The sequence below is a fragment of the Hippichthys cyanospilos genome, chromosome 8 (assembly GCF_059441005.1).
Source record: "Hippichthys cyanospilos isolate Australia breed blue-spotted pipefish chromosome 8, RoL_Hcya_1.0, whole genome shotgun sequence".
NCBI classification, from domain to species: Eukaryota; Metazoa; Chordata; class Actinopteri; order Syngnathiformes; family Syngnathidae; genus Hippichthys; species Hippichthys cyanospilos.
In genome coordinates, this window is record NC_142376.1 from 7,400,078 (window position 1) to 7,424,104 (window position 24,027).

The 24,027-nt window shown below is 38.8% G+C and overlaps 2 protein-coding genes and 2 long non-coding RNA genes across 4 annotated transcripts; 1 reads left to right on the forward strand and 3 right to left on the reverse strand.

The window, feature by feature from the left end:
• Positions 1-206: 206 nt before the first annotated feature.
• Positions 207-9,087, forward strand: LOC148419987 (lysosomal cholesterol signaling protein-like). The gene is made up of 19 exons (XM_088420881.1): positions 207-294; positions 596-796; positions 1,609-1,756; positions 2,040-2,169; positions 2,234-2,418; positions 3,651-3,803; positions 3,880-3,947; positions 4,666-4,837; positions 4,960-5,115; positions 5,230-5,313; positions 5,394-5,517; positions 5,597-5,681; positions 5,967-6,054; positions 6,227-6,470; positions 6,533-6,610; positions 6,693-6,850; positions 7,012-7,172; positions 7,235-7,372; positions 8,481-9,087. Exons 2-19 carry the CDS (start codon positions 627-629, stop codon positions 8,527-8,529), a joined length of 2,391 nt encoding a protein of 796 aa, XP_088277007.1. The 5' UTR covers positions 207-294; positions 596-626; the 3' UTR covers positions 8,530-9,087.
• Positions 9,088-10,520: 1,433 nt separating this feature from the next.
• On the reverse strand, positions 10,521-16,319 carry LOC148419988 (transmembrane protein 41A-B-like). Its single transcript, XM_088420888.1, has 4 exons — positions 15,950-16,319; positions 13,237-13,387; positions 12,941-13,102; positions 10,521-11,699 (listed from the first exon to the last, which is right to left on the reverse strand). Exons 1-4 carry the CDS (start codon positions 16,090-16,092, stop codon positions 11,262-11,264), a joined length of 894 nt encoding a protein of 297 aa, XP_088277014.1. The 5' UTR covers positions 16,093-16,319; the 3' UTR covers positions 10,521-11,261.
• Positions 16,320-17,309: 990 nt separating this feature from the next.
• LOC148419989 (uncharacterized) lies at positions 17,310-19,975 on the reverse strand. The gene is made up of 5 exons (XR_015866425.1): positions 19,885-19,975; positions 18,940-19,008; positions 18,699-18,725; positions 17,691-17,711; positions 17,310-17,447 (listed from the first exon to the last, which is right to left on the reverse strand). It is a non-coding gene; the product is annotated as an uncharacterized LOC148419989 (long non-coding RNA).
• Positions 19,976-20,241: 266 nt separating this feature from the next.
• LOC148419990 (uncharacterized) lies at positions 20,242-22,258 on the reverse strand. The gene is made up of 5 exons (XR_015866424.1): positions 22,171-22,258; positions 21,409-21,703; positions 21,158-21,181; positions 20,831-20,851; positions 20,242-20,583 (listed from the first exon to the last, which is right to left on the reverse strand). It is a non-coding gene; the product is annotated as an uncharacterized LOC148419990 (long non-coding RNA).
• Positions 22,259-24,027: the final 1,769 nt, after the last annotated feature.

The following is a 24,027-nucleotide window of genomic DNA, read 5'->3' on the forward strand; positions in this document are numbered from 1 at the left end:
TCTCTCTCTCTCTCTCTCTCTCTCTCTCTCACTCACACACTCACACACTCACACACTCACACACACACACATCGTTGCCACAGTGTCACATGATCACTCTCTCGTCACGCCCTTGCATAGTCTCTATCGAATCGAAAGGGAAGCGGAATCAGCTCAGGCGGCCGATTGGCCCACGCGCCTGTCAGTCATTTCCAGCTGTCAGATTCAGAAATCAATGCTGCTCTCCCGAAGCCAATAAAGCTTCACACCTAGCGGGACATTTCACGGAAAAAAATGGTAATTTAGGTAATAAAGGTGAGCAGAATAACCTCGAAAATGAATTATCTGTGTGTAATATGATGCGCCATATGCTTTATATAATCATCGCGATGGCTCGACGTGTCCTGATGTTTTTAGCTTGCAGCAGCTAATGGGGCTAATAACATGCTAGCCCCTGTTTATATACTTCACTTAAAACGTTTAATGTGTTACAATTTATAAGCAGAATTCAACAACTGATGTTTTAGCCTCTCATGATCATCTCTGACTGAGAAGACTGAATTGCACTCGCGTAGCTACTAGCAAGCTGACCGTTATATTTGCTTTCTCTCTCCAGGGTGTTCAATTCTGCAGCCCCGGCCGTCACCATGGAGACAGCCGGCAGGTATGTGCTTATCCACGGGAAAAACATCTCCCACAGCTCCTTGACGAGCCCTGGTGGTGGTGTTGGTGCTGGGCCTCATATGTCCATCGATAAGCTGTTCCCTGCCTTGCTCGAGTGCTTTGGCATTATCCTATGTGGATACATAGCTGGCAGGTGTGTTGTGATGATTATTTTATAAAATACTTGATTAAACTGAATATACAGTATATTTAATTACGTGTGTGGCATTGTCAGGGTTGATTTTAGGGTCAGCTTTAGGAAGTCAAATGGAATCGTTTTTTTTTATTAAACAATGTTAGGTATTTCTAAAAAAAAACAGAAAATAAAAATAAAGTGATAAAAATAGGTAGAATATAAATTCTAACTTGCATTTAGATTTTTGAGTCAAATAAATTGTGTTTTATTTCATTTAAACTGATATTCTAGTAAAATATCACATTTCCTCAAATTTAAAAAGAAGTAACTGCTAATAGCACTTTAATTTCCAAAGCAGAAAAGGTAGCACACTATTTTGGAACAAGACGTTAATTTCATATGAATACATTTCTTTCGTGCTTGGTCAGTTTTGTTAGTCCAAATCAAAATCAAAGTCAAAAACGTGCACCAGTATTGTCAGAGGAGTGATACAAGAGTGATACAAACAAATATATTTTTTCATATTAATGTGTATACTACACAAATAAAATGAAAATTAAAAGAAATGCATTAAGGTTTCTTGATAGGGGTAAAAAACTAGAAAAAAAACTAGAAAATTGATTTTATTTACAAAATAAATTACAGAGTGTTTTTTTTCACAATATAGAGCATTGTTGGACATACAACCTGAATTTTGGCCTCATGTATGTCATAAAATGATGTCCTAAACTAGATTAATGAGAGGCATTTTGAACACAAATTTACTACCTTTAAAAGTTCTTGAAAATCTATTCTTGTATGATGAGACATGGTTTCTTGCCCCCGCACAGGGCTGATGTGATCACTGAGAACCAGGCTAAGGGTCTGGGCAACTTTGTGTCTAAATTTGCCCTCCCGGCTCTGCTCTTCAAAAACATGGTCCTGCTGGAGTTTGGCGACGTCATCTGGTCCTTCCTCTGGAGCGTCCTAGTTGCCAAGGTTAGTTTTTACTTGGGAGTATGGGTGAATGAGTGAAGCTATTGTAATGCCCTTGCATCCGGGCACTTGTAATTTACTAGCATTTGTTAGTTTCTTGAACGGGAAATTCTCACTCACAAGGAATACAGCCAACATTCAGAATTAACATGTATACAATATTCACTAGCCTATCTTCTTAATCCTCAGCAAAAATGACCACATCTAGTTTTGATGCGCTTCTACTGTGTTGCATCATCAAATCTTTGTGTAATAAGGTGATGATTGAAACTTTATCTACGTCTAGGTTGCTGTGTTCTCGCTGGTGTGTTTTCTCACGCTGATGATTGCCAGTCCGGAAAACAGGTACGGAAAAGCCGGACTCTACGCCATCTTTGCCACGCAAAGCAACGACTTTGCCTTGGGCTATCCCATAGGTGAGGTCCCACACAAACAGATGTGTCTTACTCGAATTCCTACTGACGAGTTGTATTTCCCCAGTGGATGCTTTGTATCGGAGCACGTACCCGGAGTACTTGCAGTACATCTACCTGGTGGCCCCCGTGTCGCTCATGCTGCTCAATCCCGTTGGCTTTGCTCTGTGTGAGGTGCAGAGGTGGAGAAGGCAGACCGAGCACCATGTGGAGCGGAGCTCGGCTCGAGTGCTGGCGGTCGTCACCCTACAGGTACTGCCTCACAAACATGGGAGCCTCAAAAGAATCCTCATGAGCTTTAATGTCATACTGTAAATCAGGGGTGTCAAACTCATTTTTGTCGGGGGCCATTTTGTAGCGAGAACTTCCTTCATTGGGCCGATATGTTGAGGAAACCAAGTCAATTTTAAATGATCTCATAGTATTATTACCGTACACAACAAATTAATAGCTCAGTTGTTTTTAAATCAGAAGTAAAGCATTCTAGTTTGTTCATTTATTGTTTATATTACAGAACAAAACAAAAAATCTCAACTTTATTTTTCATTATACACGACAAGCTAAAGTTTTGGAACTGAGTTTAGCAAGGGTCATGGAAACTTACATGATTTGCTTTCGCGGGCCGCATAAAATGACATGGCGGGCCGGATTTGGCCCCCGGGCCTTGAGTTTGACACCTGTGCTGTAAATGGTATTGGCAAAAAAAAAAAAAAAAAAATGATGGCTAAAATTCAGCACTGCTCATTTGTGCATTTTGCATTACCCAAATTTGGTAGCAATGAGGAATAATTTAGTTTGTTTTCGAAGGACCCTTTAAAAATTGGCAGAAAGAAGTATGACATTTGATGTGTTTTCTGAGTTTGGTCACGTTACATTCACAAGCTGTACCGTTATTGGTCGTTTACCTGAGCCTTGAGAAGCTGGGATGTTATTTTCAAGCGACAGCAAGAGGCAAAATGGCCGCCCCCTGAGATGGCTAAAAACTTAAAAAATATTTTTTTCTGCTAAAATTGTAACTCCAGTGCTCAGAAAATAATGTGTATGGTCCGGGAAAACTGCATCCAAACACACTTTTGATTTGGCTGGTTGTCGTGAAGCAAGCATCCAAAATCACAACACGCTTGGCGGCAGGTGTGGTGATGCCATGTGCCAATTGTTTTTTTTTTTAACTTTTCTACGGCGGCTTATTAAGGGTGACCTAGTTAGAAAAAATAGCACAATAGCAAAGTTAACTTCCCCGTTAAAAATGACCCAAGGGGATTGTTTTGGCAAACACAAGGCCAGACACCAGATGTTTATCAGAATTCATAAATTTGCTTTGTAACCCCATCAATACCACAAAATGGGACACTGGAAGTTTGCTATTTTTCATTTTCCAGAAATGCAATGTTAATCAGAATGCCTGAGAATTACATAGAAGTTATTATTGTAAATATGATTTTTGCCTAATTTCACTTTTACCATTCTCAAATTTCCTTCTCCAGGTGTTAAAGAACCCAATTGTGTTCATGGTGGTAGTGGGCATCGCCTCGCACTTTGCATTGGGCCAGAGGATCCCTGACGTGCTGTCCCAGTTCGTTGATGGTCTCGCCAATTCTTTCGGAGGGGCCGCTTTATTCTACCTGGGCCTCACCATGGTTTGTTCACACAGTTTTTTGGATAAAGCATTTTTTTCCAGGAAAATACTGAGAAAATGTCATGTTTGTGTTGCAGGTTGGACAACTTAGGAAACTGACCAAAGACGCTGGCGTCACGTTGATTCTCCTGATCACTGCCAAACTGTGAGTGGCACTTAAAGTGGCAGTGTGTAAGATTTTGACTATTTTTCATTAAAAAGGAATAAATTCAATAATGTTTTTTTTTAAAAACTTGCAAATAAATGTGTTCTTAACGACCAAAAGTATGTTTTCAATATAAGCGTATGTCTAGTTATCAATAAATTATATTACATAGGGGGGTGGTACTTTTCCCGAGGCTGCCATGTTTGTTATAGCTACTGACAATGGTAAATTCAGCAGCTCCTGCAGTCTGTAATGGAAAAAAATATTCAATCTTGCCCTGTGTCCTTTTAATGTGATATTGCTCACGATATTGCAATAATTTAGCCAGTATCATATTTGTCTTTATATGTTCAATTCGATTTTTTTGTCTTATTCATTTCCAAAGTAAACCAATAATTCAAAATGGAAATTACATAAGTCTTCATAGCACTAATGTTAGAAAATGCAAAAAAAAAAAGAGAAAAACAAATATTTATATATTTTTGTGAAGTGAGTAAAATGAGCTTTCATTGTTCTGTTTCTTGGCTGAAGCTCAGAATTATTATCAAACATATTCTACATTAATGTGGTGAGCATTTAAAAAGCTAACTTGAACTTTTATTGAAAAAGTCTCTTTTAAGAAGCCTTTGATGTAATTACGTCTCAAAGCTAGGCGGCTGTAATTGCATTTTTTTTTTTCTTAAATCATGTTTGCAAACTCCTCAAATCGTCCCCTCAGTCTGGTGATGCCACTATTCTGCAAGGACATGATGGACATTTTGGACGTTGGTGTCAACAGCACCAGCGCCAATCACACCAGCTTGTCCAATTTTGCCTTCCTGTATGGCGTCTTTCCAACCGCGCCCAGCGTGGCCATCTACGCTGGGCACTACGGCATGGAGTTGGAGGTGGTGAGTAATTGTGAAGAGAAGCGGGGAACTGGTCATGTGACTTGACTGAAGACAAGGAATTTCTTTATATTTTCATGTTTTGCAATGTGAAGCATTGACTTTGCCGCGGTGTCGCCGCTCAGGTGACGTCGGGCATGGTCATCAGCACGTTCCTCTCGGCGCCCATCATGTACGCCTCGGCCTGGCTGCTGACCATCCCGTTGATGGACCCCACGCCTCTGGTGGCCGAGCTTCAGAACGTCAGCTACAACATCAGCATCATCTGCCTGCTGGCGCTGGTAACCTCAACTAAGCTAAAACAAACCCCACACACAATGATCCCTTGTTTAATAATCAACATTAAATGTTTGCTTGCTGACTCCCAACATTTTTGTTTTCCCATGTTTTCGCAGGTTTGGACCATCGCTGTAATGCTGCTTAGCGGGAAATTCAAGCGTCTTCCGCACCTCTTTGCCTTAAATCTCTTCTTGGCTCAAGTTAGTCTCAAATATCAAATTGTAAAATGTCCCTTAATGAGTTTTTTATTGTAGCCTGGTCACGTTGGTCCTCGTTGCAGTTCCTGGTGTGCGTGAGCATGATTCTTTGGAACTTCCTGGCCAGACAAGAGGATAATCTGACGGGCAAAATGTTGGCCTTCGCGCTGCTCTACGGCTCTCTGTACAGCACGTACATTTGGACGGGCGAGTGTGCACGCCGGCGCTTTGATGTGCCAACGCTCATCTGCATGCTAACAGCGGCTCTGCTCTTCTCCACTTTTAGGTTTAATCCCGATGTGCTTGGCTCTAACCAGCAGAGATGATCTCCTCAGGCTCCGGCCGGCCATTTTCATGATTCTGGGTTGGGGGTCAGTTCTATCGTAAAACTGCGTTGGATTAATTATTTGCAGATTTTCGTTCTTCACGACAGGGCTCAATCATCCCAAGGATGTTAAATTATAATGCACGTTATACTTTACAAACCAATATGTGAGCTTCTCAACAATTCAATATTGTCATTCTTTTCCTTTTTACTATGCACATAGATGTTTTTCTTAATTATCTGGTTGCACCGAAAATTAAGCTTGATTGGACACTTTGATCACTAAGAACATCTGACCGTGCATTACATATGCTCATGATTTATGTGGCAGGGTTCCTTTCTTCATGGTGGGAGGTCTCTTTTTAGTGGGCCAGAGGACCGACTCCATTGACTCTGCCTTCTTCTACGGCAAAGCTCAGGTTACTAACTTTTTCACTATTGATTATTATTTATTAGTTTATTGATAAAATACATTATAAATAAAAATGATGGGTTATAAATACAAAATGAATGATATTCGAAGGCCAGTACCAACACCTTGTATGTGTGTGTGTGTGTGTGTGTGTGCGCGTGTGTGTGTGTGATCTCCAGATTGTCAGCACCGCAACAGTGCTGTCAGTCAGCCTGGTGCTAGCTGCCATTTCACTCATGGGCCTCAGCCAGGGAGGCCGTGAGCAGAGAGGCTACCACATCCTGAGCCGGGCTGCACTACCTGCCTCCAATGAGGGGCAGATGAGGACCCCTGCTGGTGTGGAAGACTCACTACAACAACAGCAACAGGAGCAACAAGAGCAGTCGGCGGAAATTTCACCTTCTGTCTGCAGTATTAACTCAGGTATTGTTTTGGAGTGGAATCATTTCGAATGATGTATTTATCTCTAATTATTTTTGTGTTAGACCTCAACACACCTCCTCTCATCCAGTCTATGCCAGATATGATCACCAGCACGCAGAGGAACCCTGGCAACAGCACAGGCAGGAAATCCCAAGTCGCTGTATTGCATATGTAATTGCCCAAAAATTTGTGATTGGATGTTTAATGTAATGTCCACTGCAGAGCACATGGGAACGCTGTGTGACAGGCAGCAGGAAAGTTCATCCTCTTCAGAACATCTCTTGAACTTACCAGCAACCGAGCGTGGGCAAGCCGCAGACGACAAGCAGACAGTCAGACATGTTCTGCTCTGTCTCCTGCTCGTTGTCAGCCTGTTAGCGGTGAGAATTCACACATATTTTAGCCATCAAATTTACAAGCAGGGCATGACCTCTGCAGTGGAGAGACAGCGGTTCAGATATTAACCATAAAGTCAATCGTATTGGATCTCAAAAGGATGTTCTATTATCTGTGTGGCCAGTAAGTGTATGTATGTTTTTAGAACCTATCGAGCTGCCTGTGGTGGTTGCTAAATAAAGACCCCGGCCGCCTGTATTTGGAACTTCAGTTCTTCTGCGCCGTGGCCAACTACGGACAAGGCTTCCTGTCCTTTGGAATTTTTGGCCTTGACCGCCATCTCATCCTGCTGCCCTTCAAAAAGAGGTGAGCGCACCGAGTGTCAAAGCGTCAGTCACATGACCGCCATGCTCCCGCGATGTGGGCAGGTTGTCGGTGTGGCGAGGACGAGATGTGGACCGGAACGGTCCGGAGGGAGGAGCTCGTGAGGAGGTCCGGCTCACCTGTACGCAGTTTGTTCGCTACCACAAAGAGCACTGTGTGCAAAGGTTGCTGCACATCCACAGGTATGGGTGTGGTGTGTGTGCGGGTGTGTGCATTGTTTTTGTTACATGGGTTTTTCTGTTTTTGTGGGGACCTCTTGCGCTTGGGAAGATTTTGATGGACCCCACTACAGTAGTTTAGACCTCTTTTTGAGGGTCAAGACCTGGTTTTAGAGTTTCGGTTTGAATTGGATTTTGGTTGACGTTAGGGTTAGGCAATTTGTTTTAGTGGTTAACGTTTGGGTTAGTGGCTAGGAAATGCATATGTCAATGGCATGTACCCGCTACGATAGAAAAACTTCCTTTTGTGTGCATGTGTACTGTACGTCTTTGTTCAATCCGTTCGTAAAGCATCAACTTTGATGCTGTTCATTTTTTTGCTGATTAATTGTAGGTCATACCCACACAAATTCTATAATATAAAATATGATTCTTTTTAATGAAAAAATTTATTAAGTGTATGGGGCAATTGCTCTTTTTACCGCTTCTTTTCTTCAGCAAAAAAATATATACTGTAGATAATAAATACTGAAAATATTCATACATTGCCTATCAATCAACCTATCAATCATGGAAGGAAATAAGAAATGCATAAAATCACAATTACACTGAGAAATTGTAAAACATACAATAATTCATAACGGCTTTATTTGACCTCTTTTAAGAGTCCAAACATTCAATAACATGGGTTGATTTAGAGTACCGGTACTTTATTTATTTATGTATTTATTTTACACACAGTAAGGTAAAGGAGTGTCTGAAAATACCTGGCACATTCAATCCCAAAGACGTAATTTTACGTCTTTACAGAATCCAGACTTTCAATCCCATGTATTTATTTACACCGTGCACATATAGTTCAAATATTAAAAGAATCAATCAAATATCAATCAAATCAAATATTAAAAGAGGTGAAAATAGGTATTGAAAATAGGTGGCTCAAAATGAGTTAACAATGTTAGTTTGTCTTGAAAAAACCCCCAAAACAAATAAATGACTTAAAAAATAACTTTTCCTATAATTTTAAGAATTAAATCAATGACTTAGGCTGTCTGGAGTGCGTTTGTTTCTCTTTTTGCCCCTCATTTTTTGTGCTTCTCCATTTTGTTCTTTTCACATCCTATTCTTTCAGTGCCTCAGGAGAGAGTGCGAGCGCCCCGACTGGTGAATCCTTGCTCTGATACCGCCTGCGCGGAACTGGCACCGGCACCAGCACGACTTTTACCTGACTTGTAAAGGCAGCGACCGCCATGATGCCCTCCCATCCAAAAAGTGCCTTACGGTGCAGTACTTCCATCCCTCATGATTGTCGCTGACTTTACTTCCTCTTCCTTTGTCGATCACATCTAAACCTAATGACACGTTTTACGTTTATTGACTAGAAATGCACTGTACTAACACAAAATTAGCTACATCTCGAGTGGGTATAAAAAGTCTACACACCCTTGTTTAACAGAATAAAACACCCCAAATTCATTATGATTGCACAAATGTACACACCCTCTTATATCTAGGGATGCAGTCGTATTCAGGTCTAACCAGTCATAGTCAAACTTTAATTGTCGGCACGCAACTGCCACCATTTAAAGTGCCTATTTAATCACCAAATGATGTTCAACTGTTTTAACTAGGCTTTTCCTGACATTTTTCGTAACCACTCTAGCTCTAATACAAGGATGGTAAGAATGCCCAGCGAAAGCCTGTTAATCTAACAATACTTTTATTCTAATATATATATATATATATATATATATATATATATATATATATATATATATATATATATATATATATATATATATATATATATATATATATATATATATATATATATATAGTATGTTTATGAAATGTGTTATGTTGAAAATAAACACAAAATATTTCAACACGTCGTATACAAAACATCCATCCATCCATCATCTTGCCCACTTATCAGTTTTTCACGAAATAAAATCACAAAATTAAACACAAGTGATATCACTGCATGGAAAAAAAAACATTAATGCAAATCATATGCTCACTTTTTTAGTAGAAATTTTTCATTGAAATGCACTGCATCATACTGACATTTTGTGTGTAATATTTCGGTTTGCGTATTTACCAAGGTGAAAAATAGTTTTGGGGGACAGTAACTTACTGTTGGACGCATACCTCTGCACTTGAGTATTTTTTGCTGCAAATGAAATGGTACAAATGTGTTTGTCCTCAATCATATATCACCTTGATATTTTCACTAATGTTGTTTGTGGTGTTCCCTTTTTTCAAATATGCAATATGCATTTGATATTTAAATATGCACTGCGTTATTGGATCATCTGAAATCAAAACTTATTTCAGTGGTCTACTTCCACGTTGCTCTTATTTCAAAAGAAAACATATCTTTAAATTTTAAACTATATGTGTATTTAACCACTATATAATGACACCAAAATTAAACAGAATTTGCAGAAATGAGCTTTGAATATATCACGACCTTTGAAACAAGTGATACATTGTAAATTAGTTAATGAAAATAATAAATCTAATTATTAAATAAGGTAAGTATTAGATTCAAGAAAATCTGGTCAAATTCAAATAAAGCATAACATTACTTTGTAAAATTGAATGATGTAAAACATGTTGAAAATAGTAAAAAAAAAAAAAAAAAAGCTCACCAATTAATGTAGTCAAATAATACATTTGATTAATAATGAAATAAAAGTACCCACAATAGAATACATGTTTTAACCGCTCACTGAGCTTACATCTCACAGGATTTTTTTAACGCCCACGTTTTAACTTTCAAGGCTGTCTGGAATTTCTGCTATATTTAGAAATGTTTTCGTACGATTTGAAAGTGCTGTATAAATTGACTACTGTACTGTATTAAGTTGCTGCTGTTTTATTTTTGTCTTTCACTGTGACGTTAATGACACAATTTGTTTACAAGGTGACATGATTACCATTCAAATCCATTTATTTATTTTTTTAATGATTATAAGTCCGAATCAGTGTTAAAAAATGGCACATATTCTCCTTGATCCCTGCTAGTATTTCTCTATATAAAAATATGCTTATTTACTTCTGGCACATATGAGCTCCGCCAATGTGAAAAGTGGGCGTGTGTGCATGATGTATGTACAAAGTGTACAAGACAATAAACTGGTTTTAATGAGTGCGTTTTATTGTGCATTTTCCTTGAAACATTGAAAAAAATAGTATAATAAACTATGTTTGTATAAATAAACATTTATACAAAATTTGGTCAAAGAAGAGGAGAACAAGGATCTCCCAACCTCAAAGACACAGACACACGATATGTAGCATAAGTACACATATTCTTTTTGTCAATAATATTAAGTTAGTATTAAGACATCCAAGTGCTAATGCAAAGTAAACGCTCACACGGAAACATTTGGAAGATAATGCTTGTTCAGCATGTAAACGGTTTCAGGTTAAAATATCTTTAACCGAACCTGACGTTGCACTTTAAACTTGCACTCAAAGTAAATGGTGACATCACATGGAAACGTGTGGAAAAAAAAAAAGTGAATTTCAGCAGACAGTGGGGGGGGGGCGATAGTTCATTTGAACATGTTTACTACCAGCCCATTTAAAATGGATCTTTGTTTCCATAACTGTCAATGTAGCCCAATCACAATAGATCGTTGACGTCTATGTTCGTCAATGGCACTGAATGAGTTAAATGTTCGGATAGCTTGAAAAAGGTGGATGAATCGGTTTCATTCTAATGCCACCAATGTAATATCTATTATCAAACCATTTTTGTACTTTGAGGCATAGAACATATTTTTGTAAAGAAAAATTTTCACTTCCTCTTTAACGCCGTTTTTTTTCACAGTGACATCAAGGCTCGTGGCGCAAGGTCCACCACTGGAGACTTCATCTATTCAAAGTCCTCGTCTTTCCTCCGTCATCGCCTCTTCCGATCGCCCTCCCTCGTTCCGTCCATGTCCTCCACCTTGAGGTGAGCTTGACCGTAGCGTTTTATAAGCGCGCCGGGCACCAGCGCCGCCAACGCGATGGCCAGCAGTTGGGCCAGCGTGGCCCACGAGAAGATATCGTCCAGAGAGTGGATCTCTGAGAGGATGGCGCCTGTGCGCACGCAGATGAAGTTGTAGGGAATCAAACCTGGGAATGCAAAAGGGGAGCGCTTTTTAGCGAGCCGTACTTCGGCCTTTTGTGCAGTGTCGAAAAAGTGGGCGCGCTCACCGATGAAGACGGAGAAGAAGAAGATAGACATGGGGATGTTGAGGACGGGACAGGTGATATTAAGGAACCAGTTAGGAGTCATTGGGAAGAAACGCAGGAAAAGGAGGAAAAAGAACAAGCTGCTACGGTTTTCCTCTACCTGACACAGAGCAGGAAGACACGAGAAAAAGAGGAAGGGACATGGACGGAAAGACAAGCGTGATGTTGAATTTATTGAGATGAAAAATGGCCAAAATGATGCAATATTGCCACTTTGGAGTCAAATGGGAGACTATTTGTCTTTTCGGGTAGTTCTTCTGGAGACTTTTTTGGAAGGCTAACTTTTCAAAATATTCCAGTAAACGCTTGTGTTTAATAGACCAAGGATATAGGCAAAAGTAGACCTCAAGTGTCTGCTCCAAATTTCCAGTATTTTTTGCAGGAATGGCTTCTTAAAGGCATAGTTTACTTATTTAACTACTGAAAGTCAAAAGTTATATTATGTATAATTAATTAATTTGATGACTAAATTATTATGCATGTTCAAATAATACTTTTAAAGACACATTTTATGTCTTTTATTTCAATGACATCATAATTGCTCAGGTCACAGCCAATCACAACACAGCTTGTGAATGTCACGTGACCAACCAGCAAGCTGTGATTGGTCATTTACTGACCCTTGGCCACAGGTGAAGTCGTCTTCAGTCGAAGTTGTCAGATTAATGTCTTTGTGAAGGTATTGATTGTAAGTGAAAAAGAATTTTGTGAAATTCATTCAAACATTACATTTTGCCGCTATCCCTTTAGGACAGATTTCATGTTGCCTAATGATGCTGGCTTAATTTTTTTTTTGTAACTGCAGTAGGAGATATTAGTCTTTGAAGGTTCTCTGTCAATGGCCAAAATTACTTCAAATTAAGACTGGGAAATAAATCATAAATGTGATTAATTTGGTAAATGGAAAAGTTGAAAATTAGCTTCATCATGAAATTGAGGTTTGCGCTAGTGGCAGAATCCTAGATGGGTGGTTTACAAGATGTGTTTACAATAGCTACAAACGGCAACAATAGCATTCAAGCAAGCTATATACAATCTAATTATAGCTATTTTATGGCATAAGCTATGAGTATTAAGGTTTGTGTTAAAATTCATTTCATATCAGTACACAGTATTGTTGTCGGAACATTTTGCAAAATATTATTTTTTTTTATAATCAAACCATCTTTAAATGAATGTTTATTGTGTTTACTACTTTTCTTAAAATTGAAATCATCCAGAAGGACTTAAAAAAAAAAAAAGGGAAAGCCAAGATCTAATTTTTTGGCCAAATTGCTCAGCCCTACTTCAAACCAAAACAGAGAATTTCTGGTGTATTTCGGAACATTTTCTGCGCCATACCTTCCTCTGCAGCATGGCCACCTTGTCTGGGAAGATGCGTACCACGTGCTGCTTCCCGAAGGCAGATGACAGCAGGTAGCAGAATGTTGAGCCTGTGGTGGTGAGCAGGCACGCCAGCGCCAAGCCTTCCCAAGGTCCAAATATGGCGCCGGCTAGCATGTTCTGCTCCAAGAACCAATGATGAAGATGAAGAGATTTATTAGCGCTATTTACTTTGACTCCTTCAGACTTAGGTCAGAATAATCGGGAAAAAAAACGACTTTGAGGGTCAGCGTGAAAGGGTGCTAGCATCTCACCAGGAAGGATGAGCCAGGAATGGCGAAAGACTGCTTGTAGAGGTACGCACTGCAGAAGAGCAACAGAACATATCCGTGGTGCTCTTGCTTGTAGAACTTCAGCATCTCGGCGAGCTCCCGAAGCTCGTCCAAATCTGACGGGAACTTCAGCCTGGAGGGTGGGAACAACACAATTATTTTTGCAATAGTATCATTTATTTATTTATAAGAGTATCGAGGAACTTTTGTATTCTTTTTTTTTTTTACATCTCAACATGCATGCGTGCGTTTGTGTGTCTTATTTATAGGGACGTTTAATTACCGCTGAGCTGGAACTCAAGAAGTTAAAAATGGAACTTGAGCATGTGGGTGTGTGTTTACATTCAGAAAATTGATATTTCAACTAATTTAAAGGTCAGGATCTGTTCAAATTCATATCTTGGTTGTTTAAATGTTTACTATTATTTATAAGTCACTTTTATGAATTTACCAGCAGTAGTTTGATTAAAAACAAGGCAATATTTAGACATTCTGAGTCTTTCAGAACATGCTGAAGCTTGAAGAATACTTTACTTACTTTATTCATGATACACAAAAGCCGAGAGAAGCGAAAAACCTTCAAAAAATTGTGTTTGCTTGTTTTGTAATGCTGTGATAGGAACAGGAACAGTACATTGTTGTTTTCAAATTTAGAGAAAGTTAAATGGAACAAGATCGCTATTTTTTGTTATATTAGCTCCTATACAAAACGTTACAACTGTATGCATTTCTTTTAAGTTTTATACGGATGTGCGTAGTCATTAGTGACACAATTATCAGTTTTAAATAAAATAAAATATGTTCCGTGATCTATCTCCTGGAGGTGCTAAATCAAATACACCAAGAGATACCACCACAAATGTAGTTACAAAGTTTATTATATCAGACACGGATGGCACAGCACTCTTTGTTTTATAATCAAAAAATGAGTTGCACTGTTTGGATGAAATAATATTTCACAGTGGTTAAATAATTGAAAAAAGATTAAGAACCACTGGATTTAAGTCCTTATTTCTAACTTTTTGTACGCTTTCCACTTGATGTTCCCATACTTTTATCCATCACCGCCTCTGGGACCAAAATAACAGTCTAAACATAGTCCAAATTAATAATGGCCTTTAGGGGAAATGTCAAAGTTGGATTTTTTGATGTACTTAAATTGCACTTGTCTGTCTCATCCGAGCCGCTTTAGTTGGATGATTTATCGTTGGTTGGCCGCCACTGAGCAACACAAGCTGTGTGTGTTTTGCATTCTGGGAAATGAAGCTATTTTTGTCTCTTTAAAGCAGGAAGCAACTAAAAATGATCAAGGATGCTTGAGTAGTTGACAGGCATTTGTGAAGCGGCGACTACAGACAGTCCGCTTGCCAACGAGCAGGCCAGGGGAGTGTTTACGTGAGAGCCATTACACATGGGGTGAAAATAAGAGTGCTCAACGTGACACATTTCCGTCCCTAAATACGAAACAAGTGCCACGTGCATGCTGACCAATGGTGCGAGCACATGTCGGGCCTGTCGACCAATAGGAAGCTGGGCTGATCAGAGACCCAGCAGGTGCTGGACAAGACCGACAGGCTTAAGTTACATACAAGTGGGATTCAAGTGTGTGCGCGTGTATGTGTGTTTTTCTGACCTCTACTCATATCTATTTATGACCCCCACAGAGTTGAGATTCAAACCAGAATTAATTAGCACATCTGCCACAAAATTCAAAACTCCTGTGTTCTAATTTGGTCTTGGTAGAGCTGTGAAAGGTAAATACATCATACTGTTTGTAATGTAGATGAAAAGAATTAAGATCACAATGTTCGCGGCAGTGGTATCTTGACTTTTTTTTCCTTTTTGTAGTTATGAGGCATTTTATTGTCAATATTTAGATTTGCTATAGTTTTACAAAGACAATTCAAATACCTCATTGGTTAAGTATGATAGAGAAATTGCAGCATTCAAGATACTGTAATCTCCCAACCTCAGTGGCCGGGAACTGCACAATAATGTTTGGACCACGGGTACCCACAACCCCCTATCGATGGAAAAAATTCCATGGGCAGCAAAATATATTTCGTTGGCCAAAAATCAGAAACATGCCAAACAGAATAATATGTTTATATAACATGCATATGCAAAAATAGTCCATTGACCATCACTTATGAAGGGTGATCAAACTGGGAAGGAGTATCTGTCATAAATCGGACACACAGTGAATGGAAAAATATTAATTCTGAAACACAAGACCCCCGCCCCTAAATGGAATATTTAATGACTATTTAAAGAGATTTTTAATAATGTATTTTCCTTCTGCACAATACTTCACTGCTCCTTCTTGAATTTATATTTTAGGGGGAACTTGCCTTGAGCATCTGCCCTTTGCCCGCCACTGCCCACCAAACATTGTTACTTGCCATACAGATGATAATATGCTCTTTTTATCGATTGCATTTTTTTAAATTAAAATTTTAACTGAGAAAAATTATTAAACGCCTTATTGACATTTTAACGGGGACTATTTTGTATTTGTAATTATATTTATACGTTGAAATTTAAGTTCCTAGCTCAGTCACAGAACGACTGCTAAAATAAAATAAAATAAAATAAAATAAAATAAAATAAAATAAAATAAAATAAAATAAAATAAAATAAAATAAAATAAAATAAAATAAAATAAAATGTGTTGTCCTCGTTGCACTTGACTTACTTGTAGTAGTGGGGCTCCGGCTCGGGCTCTCCAGGCAAGGCCGGCGTTGAGTACTCATCCGCCGGCGGAAGGTGAGTTGACAGAACGTAGAGGTAGACGCTGGCCGCCGCCACGGTGGCCGCTAGTCCGGCGAGGGACCGCATGTCGTCGACTTGCAAGTTTTTGACGGCCCCACTCGCTATCTTGTGGACTTTAAGAAGGGAGAAAAGAGGCAGGCGGCGACTTGGTGCGGTCCAGTAGAACGACACACCGAGCCGGTGGAGGCACGGTGTCTATTACCCGCAGACACGCGACTTGTGACGGATCGGGTGTCAATTCGACGAGCGGCAACTTTCTCCGGTAGGATTTTTTTTTTTTGACCCTGTCGTGTTTCTTCTTTTCGCCTCCTAATCCCAGTTCAAACATGTCAATATTCACCAAATGAGTTTGTTTTAACGACATTTATGCCCTAAACTGGACGGTTGAATAGCGGTTGATTGACGACCAGGTTGTAGTGAGAGGCTATGGCAACAAGATGGCGGCATAGTAAGAAGTTATATTATCCTACACTACCACGATGTTATTCGTTTTGGATTCCAGTTAATGTGCTTTTGATGCCTATTCAAACTCAGTTTAATTACTTTTAGAGCAGGCTTGACTCTTTAAAATATATATTTTTTACTGTAAAAATGAATTTTCACTCTTTAAAATATATACTTGTTTACTGTGTGAAAATTAGTTTTAAACACAGAAGACCAAATAAAAATGTCCAGTTAATTTTGAATGATTAACTTTTATTTATCTTTGATCTTTTTTTTCTTTTTTGGTCATTTTTTAGCGCCCTCAATTGGTGATTGATCGTGATTTCGGAACGAAGAAGAATTCTTTGTATTGGTAGTCTCTTACCAACAGTTTCAGTAGAAGGACTAGTTAAACCGTTACGCTGCAACACATTGCCAGGAACAACATTCAAAGTAAATCCATTGTTTTAAAGTGGCCTTGATCATGCTGAGGACTAACAATTGTTGCTGTGATATCCTTGAAATATGCGTGTTTTTGTTTTTTAACCAATTTAGTAGAATGACTTATTTTAAACCTCATTCCCACAAGCGAATTAATTTAGGAAAATACAACGAGCACCAGATTACTGACACCTCATTAGGTAACTTGATTAGATGTCCAAATATAAATTTTGCCCCAGTGAATGTGTGGTGCATAGCACAATTCGCATTACATTCAATTTTTTTAATGCCCCCCCCCCCCCCCCCCCCCCCCCTAAAATGTCTTGCAGCCAGTCAGGAGTTGTAAAAGAGACATTTTGTTTCATGTTTATTGAAAAAAAAACGAGCAGTTATGCAGTTGAGCAACTTAAATGTATTTCGTGCCAAATCTGCAGAGAGGAAACACAAAATTACTAGGTTGACGTTGGCCTAACTCATAATCCGGAACACACTAATCCGGAGCCCGGATGAACTGGAACATTGACATGCCGGTAAATCGTCATCCATTCCAGTGACTCCTGGAAGGAAATCCGAATGAAGTAAACTTGACAGATGAACAAAAACTCCAGAAGAAGAATATTTTGTTTTGAAGAAGTCATTTTTGCAATTTCCAGGAGTACTTATAAGACAACGTCATTTGAAAGATTTTGTCCAATTATAACATAATTTAAAATATGTACAAAGAGATGGACATATGAATTAAAATAGGAAATGGCAGCATGATAATTAAACAAGGCAGGTTGATCAAGTTTATGACTCACCCTCATTGTCATTCCCGCTACCTGTTGGAAGGAAATTTGAATTAGATATACGAAACACAAACAAATACAAGGCATCTGCAATTTTTGTTGAAAGGAGCAAACTTTGGCAATTTCCAGAGCTACTTCAAACACAGTCATTTTTTTTGTTATGAAAATATTTAATTTTAAAGAATACATTCAACAATTAGTGGCAGCCAACGTTAACAGGTAGCAGCGACAAGTAGTTTTAGATGTGAGCTCTGCTACTGGCTAGCAGCATTCAACTGCTCCATATAGGCTGGGGAGAGCCATCATATGACTTTTTAAAAACAGTTTAAACATAAACGATTCAACTGATACTGTAGGCCTTCCTACTAATCACTTATGCTGACATTGTATTATATTGCAACTCTTGTGATTAGGGGCAGCTCCAATGTTAGCAGCTAGCTGCTGCAAGCAGCATTAGATGCTAGCAGCACTAGTGGCTATGTGGCAATGAAAAAAAAAAACTAAGATGTTTATTGACAACACAGACTTTTAAGCTTTTCTAATATCAGCCTTTTACAATATCCAATATTGTTTGGGAAATAGTGAAAACTAAAGACAACCAACATCTTCAACAACAACCCATAAAGAAAAAGGGAGTGACAATAATAAATAAAAAATATGTTTTATCCTGAACTAGAAACTAAAGAAAAGAAAATCAGAACCGTAAACATTTCGGCAATTGTGCTCCTAGTGGAGCCACAGATCGATTTAGTGTCATTCTGAAGAGTTCTGAAGAGTTTATCCACTTGCTACTAAATTGAACTCGTTCAGTCCCACTGTCATATTTTTCCTTTTTTGCATAGTCCAGACATTCAATCTCATTTCCTGATTTGCAGTATTTTTTAAAAACGGTTGAGTAAAGCAGTGTCTGCTGGCACTGAATGAGTTAAATGTGTATTTTATGAGATTGACTTGCGAGTCAGAAGTGTGAATCGCAGCATATGGATGTCACATTGCAGGTTGGTGAGCTCAATGACTTACCTTCACTGTAATCTTCATCATTGCTTACTGTTAAATGAAAATATAATATGAGTATCCTGCACTTCATACGCCCAAAAAATTAATGTACAAGATTGCATTTTCAGAGGTGTTGTCGCTTTAGAAAGTGTGGCCAGCAATATCACAAGTTTACAAAACTGTCAAAACTTCATGATATTTTTATTTCTGTATTTTACTAACTCTACAGTGAAAAATTAGATTATGCATGAAATAAAGTACATACTTTGACCCGTGGTAAAAGTAGGCATGGCGGCCAGCGCTAGCAACAGGAAGCCGACTCTCATGATGTCTTCTGGTCAAGACAAGTCCACATGTTGTATGTATTTGACCCAGACGTCTTATATACAGGATATCACACTGGGCGTGTTTGAAACATCTCAACCATCCAACCCATGTCGACTTCAAAGTCAAACTAGGCAATGACATTTTCTTCCTTTTGGAATGACTCATTAATGCTCCACGTACACGTGACAGGAACACGTTTTACCTTGTTTTTCGGAATAAAGAAGACCTGTTTTGTTTCCTAACTGCAACAATAATTATAAACTAACACAGTGGCAAATGTATTAGTCTTGTAAACCACATCTTTTTCAGTAGGTCAAATTTCAATGGGTGTAGTAAGCCAAAGAGACATATGATACAAACCTGATTGTTCAGCTTTGGTCCATGCTAAATTGAGTGGATTTTTTTAAGGGCACCAACAACAGCCAGTTTTCATTTTTTATTCTTTTACTGTTTTTCATATCGTTTTTGGAGCCCCCAAAGGTGTGTGAGAATAAAAGACCAGGTTTTGTACTTGGGGGAACTCCACTTTCAATAATTGTCCACATTTAGGTTGGGGTGAGCTGAATACTACTGCAGCTGACGTTGATCAATCAGCAATTTAAAAGACACGACGTGCAAAACGTGCAAAAGTTTCTTTAAAAGCACTCTTAAAAATACTTAAGGCTGTTTTACGACAAGAGCAGCTGTGATGTTTGTTTTTCAGATTTGACCATTGTTTTCAGCAATTTAATTTCCTAGTACAGTACAGTAGAAATTTACATCAGAGCTGGCACCTATTTGTTAGGGTTTCACTTGTTTTTTTTTTTTTGTTTCTTGGCTGGCTGCCTGTGTTAAACTGATGAAAAGTACATTGTAGATAGATGTAGATAATCTGGTTTCAGACCTGAATTTTCACTTGATCTCTGGCGCCTCCAAGAGTCCTCGCAATTAGCATCTACCTAGCTCGCTTAAGGTGAACCATCCCTGGGACTTGCTTTTTTATAAAGTAAAAAGTAACTGCTGATTTTGACCCTTTGCTATATTTTGTCCAATCCTTTGAACTTTACATCAAATGCATTTCACATCAGAGGGAAATCATTGAAAGAAGACACTAGGAAATTCCACCCGGGTGATGAAATGTCAAAGTTTAACATTGCTCGACCACTTTCAAGAACAAAAACTGCAATCAACAAGATTGCTGTAGTTAGAAAAACGAGTCGACCCAAGGAAAACAGATGACTTTTGCTTTAGGGCAGTTTATTTCAATGACATTATTTCTACTTCCAGAGTAGGAAAATTCAGAAAAAATATATTATTTTCAACAAAAGACAAAGATCATAACAGCGCTGCTCCCGATGGTGTGCATGTCTTGTACACCAAGAGGCAGTATAACATATAAACAAAGGAAACAAGCGCTTGTGCTGTGGTGATATTCACAGTTTTTTTGCAGAGGACAAATGTGTCCGAAACATGACTTTTTATACTGTCTATGGTCATTGCATCAGAATGAAAAACAAGAAAAATAACAAGAAAAAAGGATTTGAAAGGCGACATGTCGCTGAGGCAAAGTTGGTTGGTGAATTATTTTCTCCAGCTCCATTGTCTGTTGGAAGGAAATCTGAATTAAGGCTACTTGACACCCACAATCAAAATACATCACAAGATTGCACATTGGTTTTGGAAAAGCCTTTTTGGCCATTTCTATGAGTTCTTTAAAGATATTCTTTTGAAAGATTTCGTCCAGTTGCAACAGAATTTAAAAGATCTACTAAGGGATAGACAGATTAATTAAAATGGCAAATATCAGCATGTTGATGGCGCTTGACAGGTTGGTAAAGTTCATGACTCACCGTCACCACCAATCCCGCTTCCTGTTGGAAAGAAATTTGAAATAGGTTTATTAATCAAGACGTCTGCAATTTTTCTTCATAACAACAACTTTGGCTATTTCTAGAGATACTCGAATATAAAATCATTCTGAAGAGTTTGACCACTTGGTACCAAGTTTCCCTTCAATTCCAAAGACATAATTTTACGTTTTAGCGTGGTCCAGACATATAATCTCATTTACCTGTTTACAGTATTTTTTATTCATTTATTAGATTGACTGCTGAGTCAAAATTGTGAATCACAGTATATTTATGGCACATGGCAGGTTGGTGAGCTTCATGACTTACCTTCAATGGAATCGTCGTTGTTTCCTGTTCAATGGAAATATAAAATGAGTATTCCAGACACAATGTTTGTACATGTAAAACTTACATTTCAGATGTTTTATAGATTAAAAAATGTGTGATCAGTAATACAGCGTTTAAAAAACAGTGCCAACATTTGCTCTTATTTTTATTTCTACAATTTACTTAATCTATCTCCATAACCTACAGCAAAGAATTCCTTTATTTGTAGAGAGTAAAAATAAGGGGCTTACCTTGGCCTTTGGATAGAGCGGGCATTGCGGCCAGCGCCAGCAGCAGGAAGATGAAATGGGAACACATCATTTCTTCAAGACCAAGGTTTTTCTTGCTCTGCATCACCGATTTGATCCAGGCGTCTTATTTATACATGTGGCAACGAGTCCGAGGCAGAGGTGTGGTTCCATTATTTGTATTGTTCTCTTCTTAAAACAATTAAAAATAGTGTGAGTACTAAAATAAGGCTGGAAAGTCCTTGTCCGGTGCACTGGAGAGGCGGAGGGACTTCCAATCAATTGAAACCACCACCTACTGACACACACACACACACACACACACACACACACACACACACACACACACACACACACACACACACACACACTGGTGAACACAACAAAAAATAAAATCACCAACATTGAACTTGGAAGCCCTCATCCAGTAGCAACATACCTACTGGGTGAGAGACATGGTCCTAGTGTACGCCACAGAGTAAATAAATAGTTTCACGAACCCTCAAAAATGCCTAAATACTAAAATCAACCCCAAACGGGTGTTAAAAGTCCAGCAGAACAAATCACAGTCCGAATGGGGGAGAGGGCCCTGGCTTCGCCATAGAGCACCTCCGGCTGGACCAGGTGATCGCCGCTCGGACGTGAAGGTCCCGTAAAACCAGCTAAAGCAAAGCAGCACAACGTTCAATGTCCGCTGCATAGGGAAATACAAGAAACGATCACGCACCATAGGAAGAGACTCATACATGTAGAGCAGATACTCACCTCACGGGGAAGACAAGAACACAGCCCCCTACCCCGGAAGTGGGTAGACCTCTATGCAAATGGGTCAGTGAAGGGCAAGAGTATGACCGTGCTTTAAAGCGGGGCCTTGATTGTGAATTGGCCACCGCTGTGAGGTGCAGGGTGCAGCACCTGCCACCAGGAGGCAGCTCTAGCACCTCATGCCACATACAGTATATCACAATGGGGCAACCATCACCCTTGCTAACCACAAAGAACTTTAATAGATTTAACTTCCTTCTTAAATGCCAACCTCAGACAATGATAATGTACTGTACATACACATGATTCTTGTAAGAACAGGTATCGTCTATTGTTTTGGAATGGTTTGAGAAACAGAATCAAAGCTACATCTCCATAATTAGACAGTCCCAGAACAATGCCAGATGTATTTGTACAAAACACATGTAGTAATCTTGTCCCGGAAGCCAAATCAACAAGGAAGTGCTAAGACAAATAAAACAAAAACAAGTTGTTAAATCTTGGTCGGTCAGGTCCTCAGCATATGTGCATATTAAAAATTAGTAACCAAATAGTATAGTAAGTACTACTTATATATAATATACATGTATATAATTAAATAACATCATGAATAAAAAAAATATATAAAGGAAAAATACATTTTATTTACATTTGAAGTGGTGTAACTTGAGCTAGTTACGGCCATATTCCCTAGCGAGGGTAGCCTAGCTGAGCCTTCTTCATATTTCTCAATTATCTCCAGCTTCAGTTCCATCGTAATCATCTTCTGCTTCTCCCTTTAACATTACTGGCAGTCTTGGGACCCATGGCTAACCAATTCAAGTTTGAATTAAGCACTAAAATGCACAATAAATATGATACTGTAAGATCAAGTCTTTAGCATATCGGCGTCTTAGTGACACCGTGACGCCGACCAATAGCAGACCAACATCTTAGTGACACCGACCAATAGCAGACCAGCATCTCAGGTATGCCATTACGCCGACCAATAGCAGACCAGCGTTTTAGTGACATATGCAGGGATGCATGTAGTTACGTGTTCAAAAAAGATTCAACAGTTTGATTGTCGTATGCATAGTAACACTACACAATAAAATTCTTAGGCGATTTAAAAGTAATGAGAGCATCCTGTACTTCTACTGTTGAGCTGCAGCGATTGAGTATTTGGGTATGCTAATAAAAATAAAACAGAAATACTTACCTACTAAAAATATGAACTTATGAATGAGCAATTTTCGTATCTTTCGACATTACTTTACATAAATTAAACTGTGATTTTAACCAGTTCTTTCACCACAGATAATGGTCAATGAAAGGAAGTAATGACTACAGAACGCATTTGAGTCAGTCTGGTTTGCTCAAAGTGATCAGTATGAATGGCAACTGCAAGGCTGGCAGCAACAAAGCGAAAAATGTGCGTCTCTTAAACTGCCATTGAAAGGTAGCGACGTCAAAAGAAAGTACTTTGGATCTCGTGCTATTCATGGACGAGAAATCTTATAGCTTTCTTATCTTGTGAGATCTTGAGATCATGTCAGCTTTAATTGATGAATAGAAAGCTAAACTTGTTTCGATATTTGCAGTTGTTAACGTTTAATTCATAGATGGACCTTTTTTCTGTTTGGAAGTCTGTTGGAAAGGACCATTTTTTGGGTCCCCTTCCTTCCTCCTTCCAACTCACCGTGCCCAGGCGTGACACTTATATTAAATTGCCATTTTGTAATTTAACGTACAATCTTGTTAAAGCTAGCCTGCTCTTCGTGGACTTCATAAAAGTTTGTGGATGAATAATTTGAAATTATTACCACTTATTCTATGTTTTGGCACGTAGAATGATAAGTTTTCATTGCTGGTGTT

What these genes read in the sequence shown, in the direction of transcription:
- LOC148419987 (XM_088420881.1), top strand. Translation starts at nt 627, where the DNA reads ATGGAGACAGCCGGCAGGTATGTGCTTATCCACGGGAAAAACATCTCC. An exon ending in CTCCTGATCACTGCCAAACT is followed by an intron (nt 3,948 to 4,665) that starts GTGAGTGGCACT and finishes TCGTCCCCTCAG; the next exon opens with TCTGGTGATGCCACTATTCT. An exon ending in TCGTTGTCAGCCTGTTAGCG is followed by an intron (nt 6,851 to 7,011) that starts GTGAGAATTCAC and finishes GTATGTTTTTAG; the next exon opens with AACCTATCGAGCTGCCTGTG.
- LOC148419988 (XM_088420888.1), bottom strand. Translation starts at nt 16,092, where the DNA reads ATGCGGTCCCTCGCCGGACTAGCGGCCACCGTGGCGGCGGCCAGCGTC. An exon ending in CCGGAGCCCCACTACTACAA is followed by an intron (nt 13,388 to 15,949) that starts GTAAGTCAAGTG and finishes CCCACCCTCCAG; the next exon opens with GCTGAAGTTCCCGTCAGATT. An exon ending in TGGCCATGCTGCAGAGGAAG is followed by an intron (nt 11,700 to 12,940) that starts GTATGGCGCAGA and finishes GCTCTGTGTCAG; the next exon opens with GTAGAGGAAAACCGTAGCAG.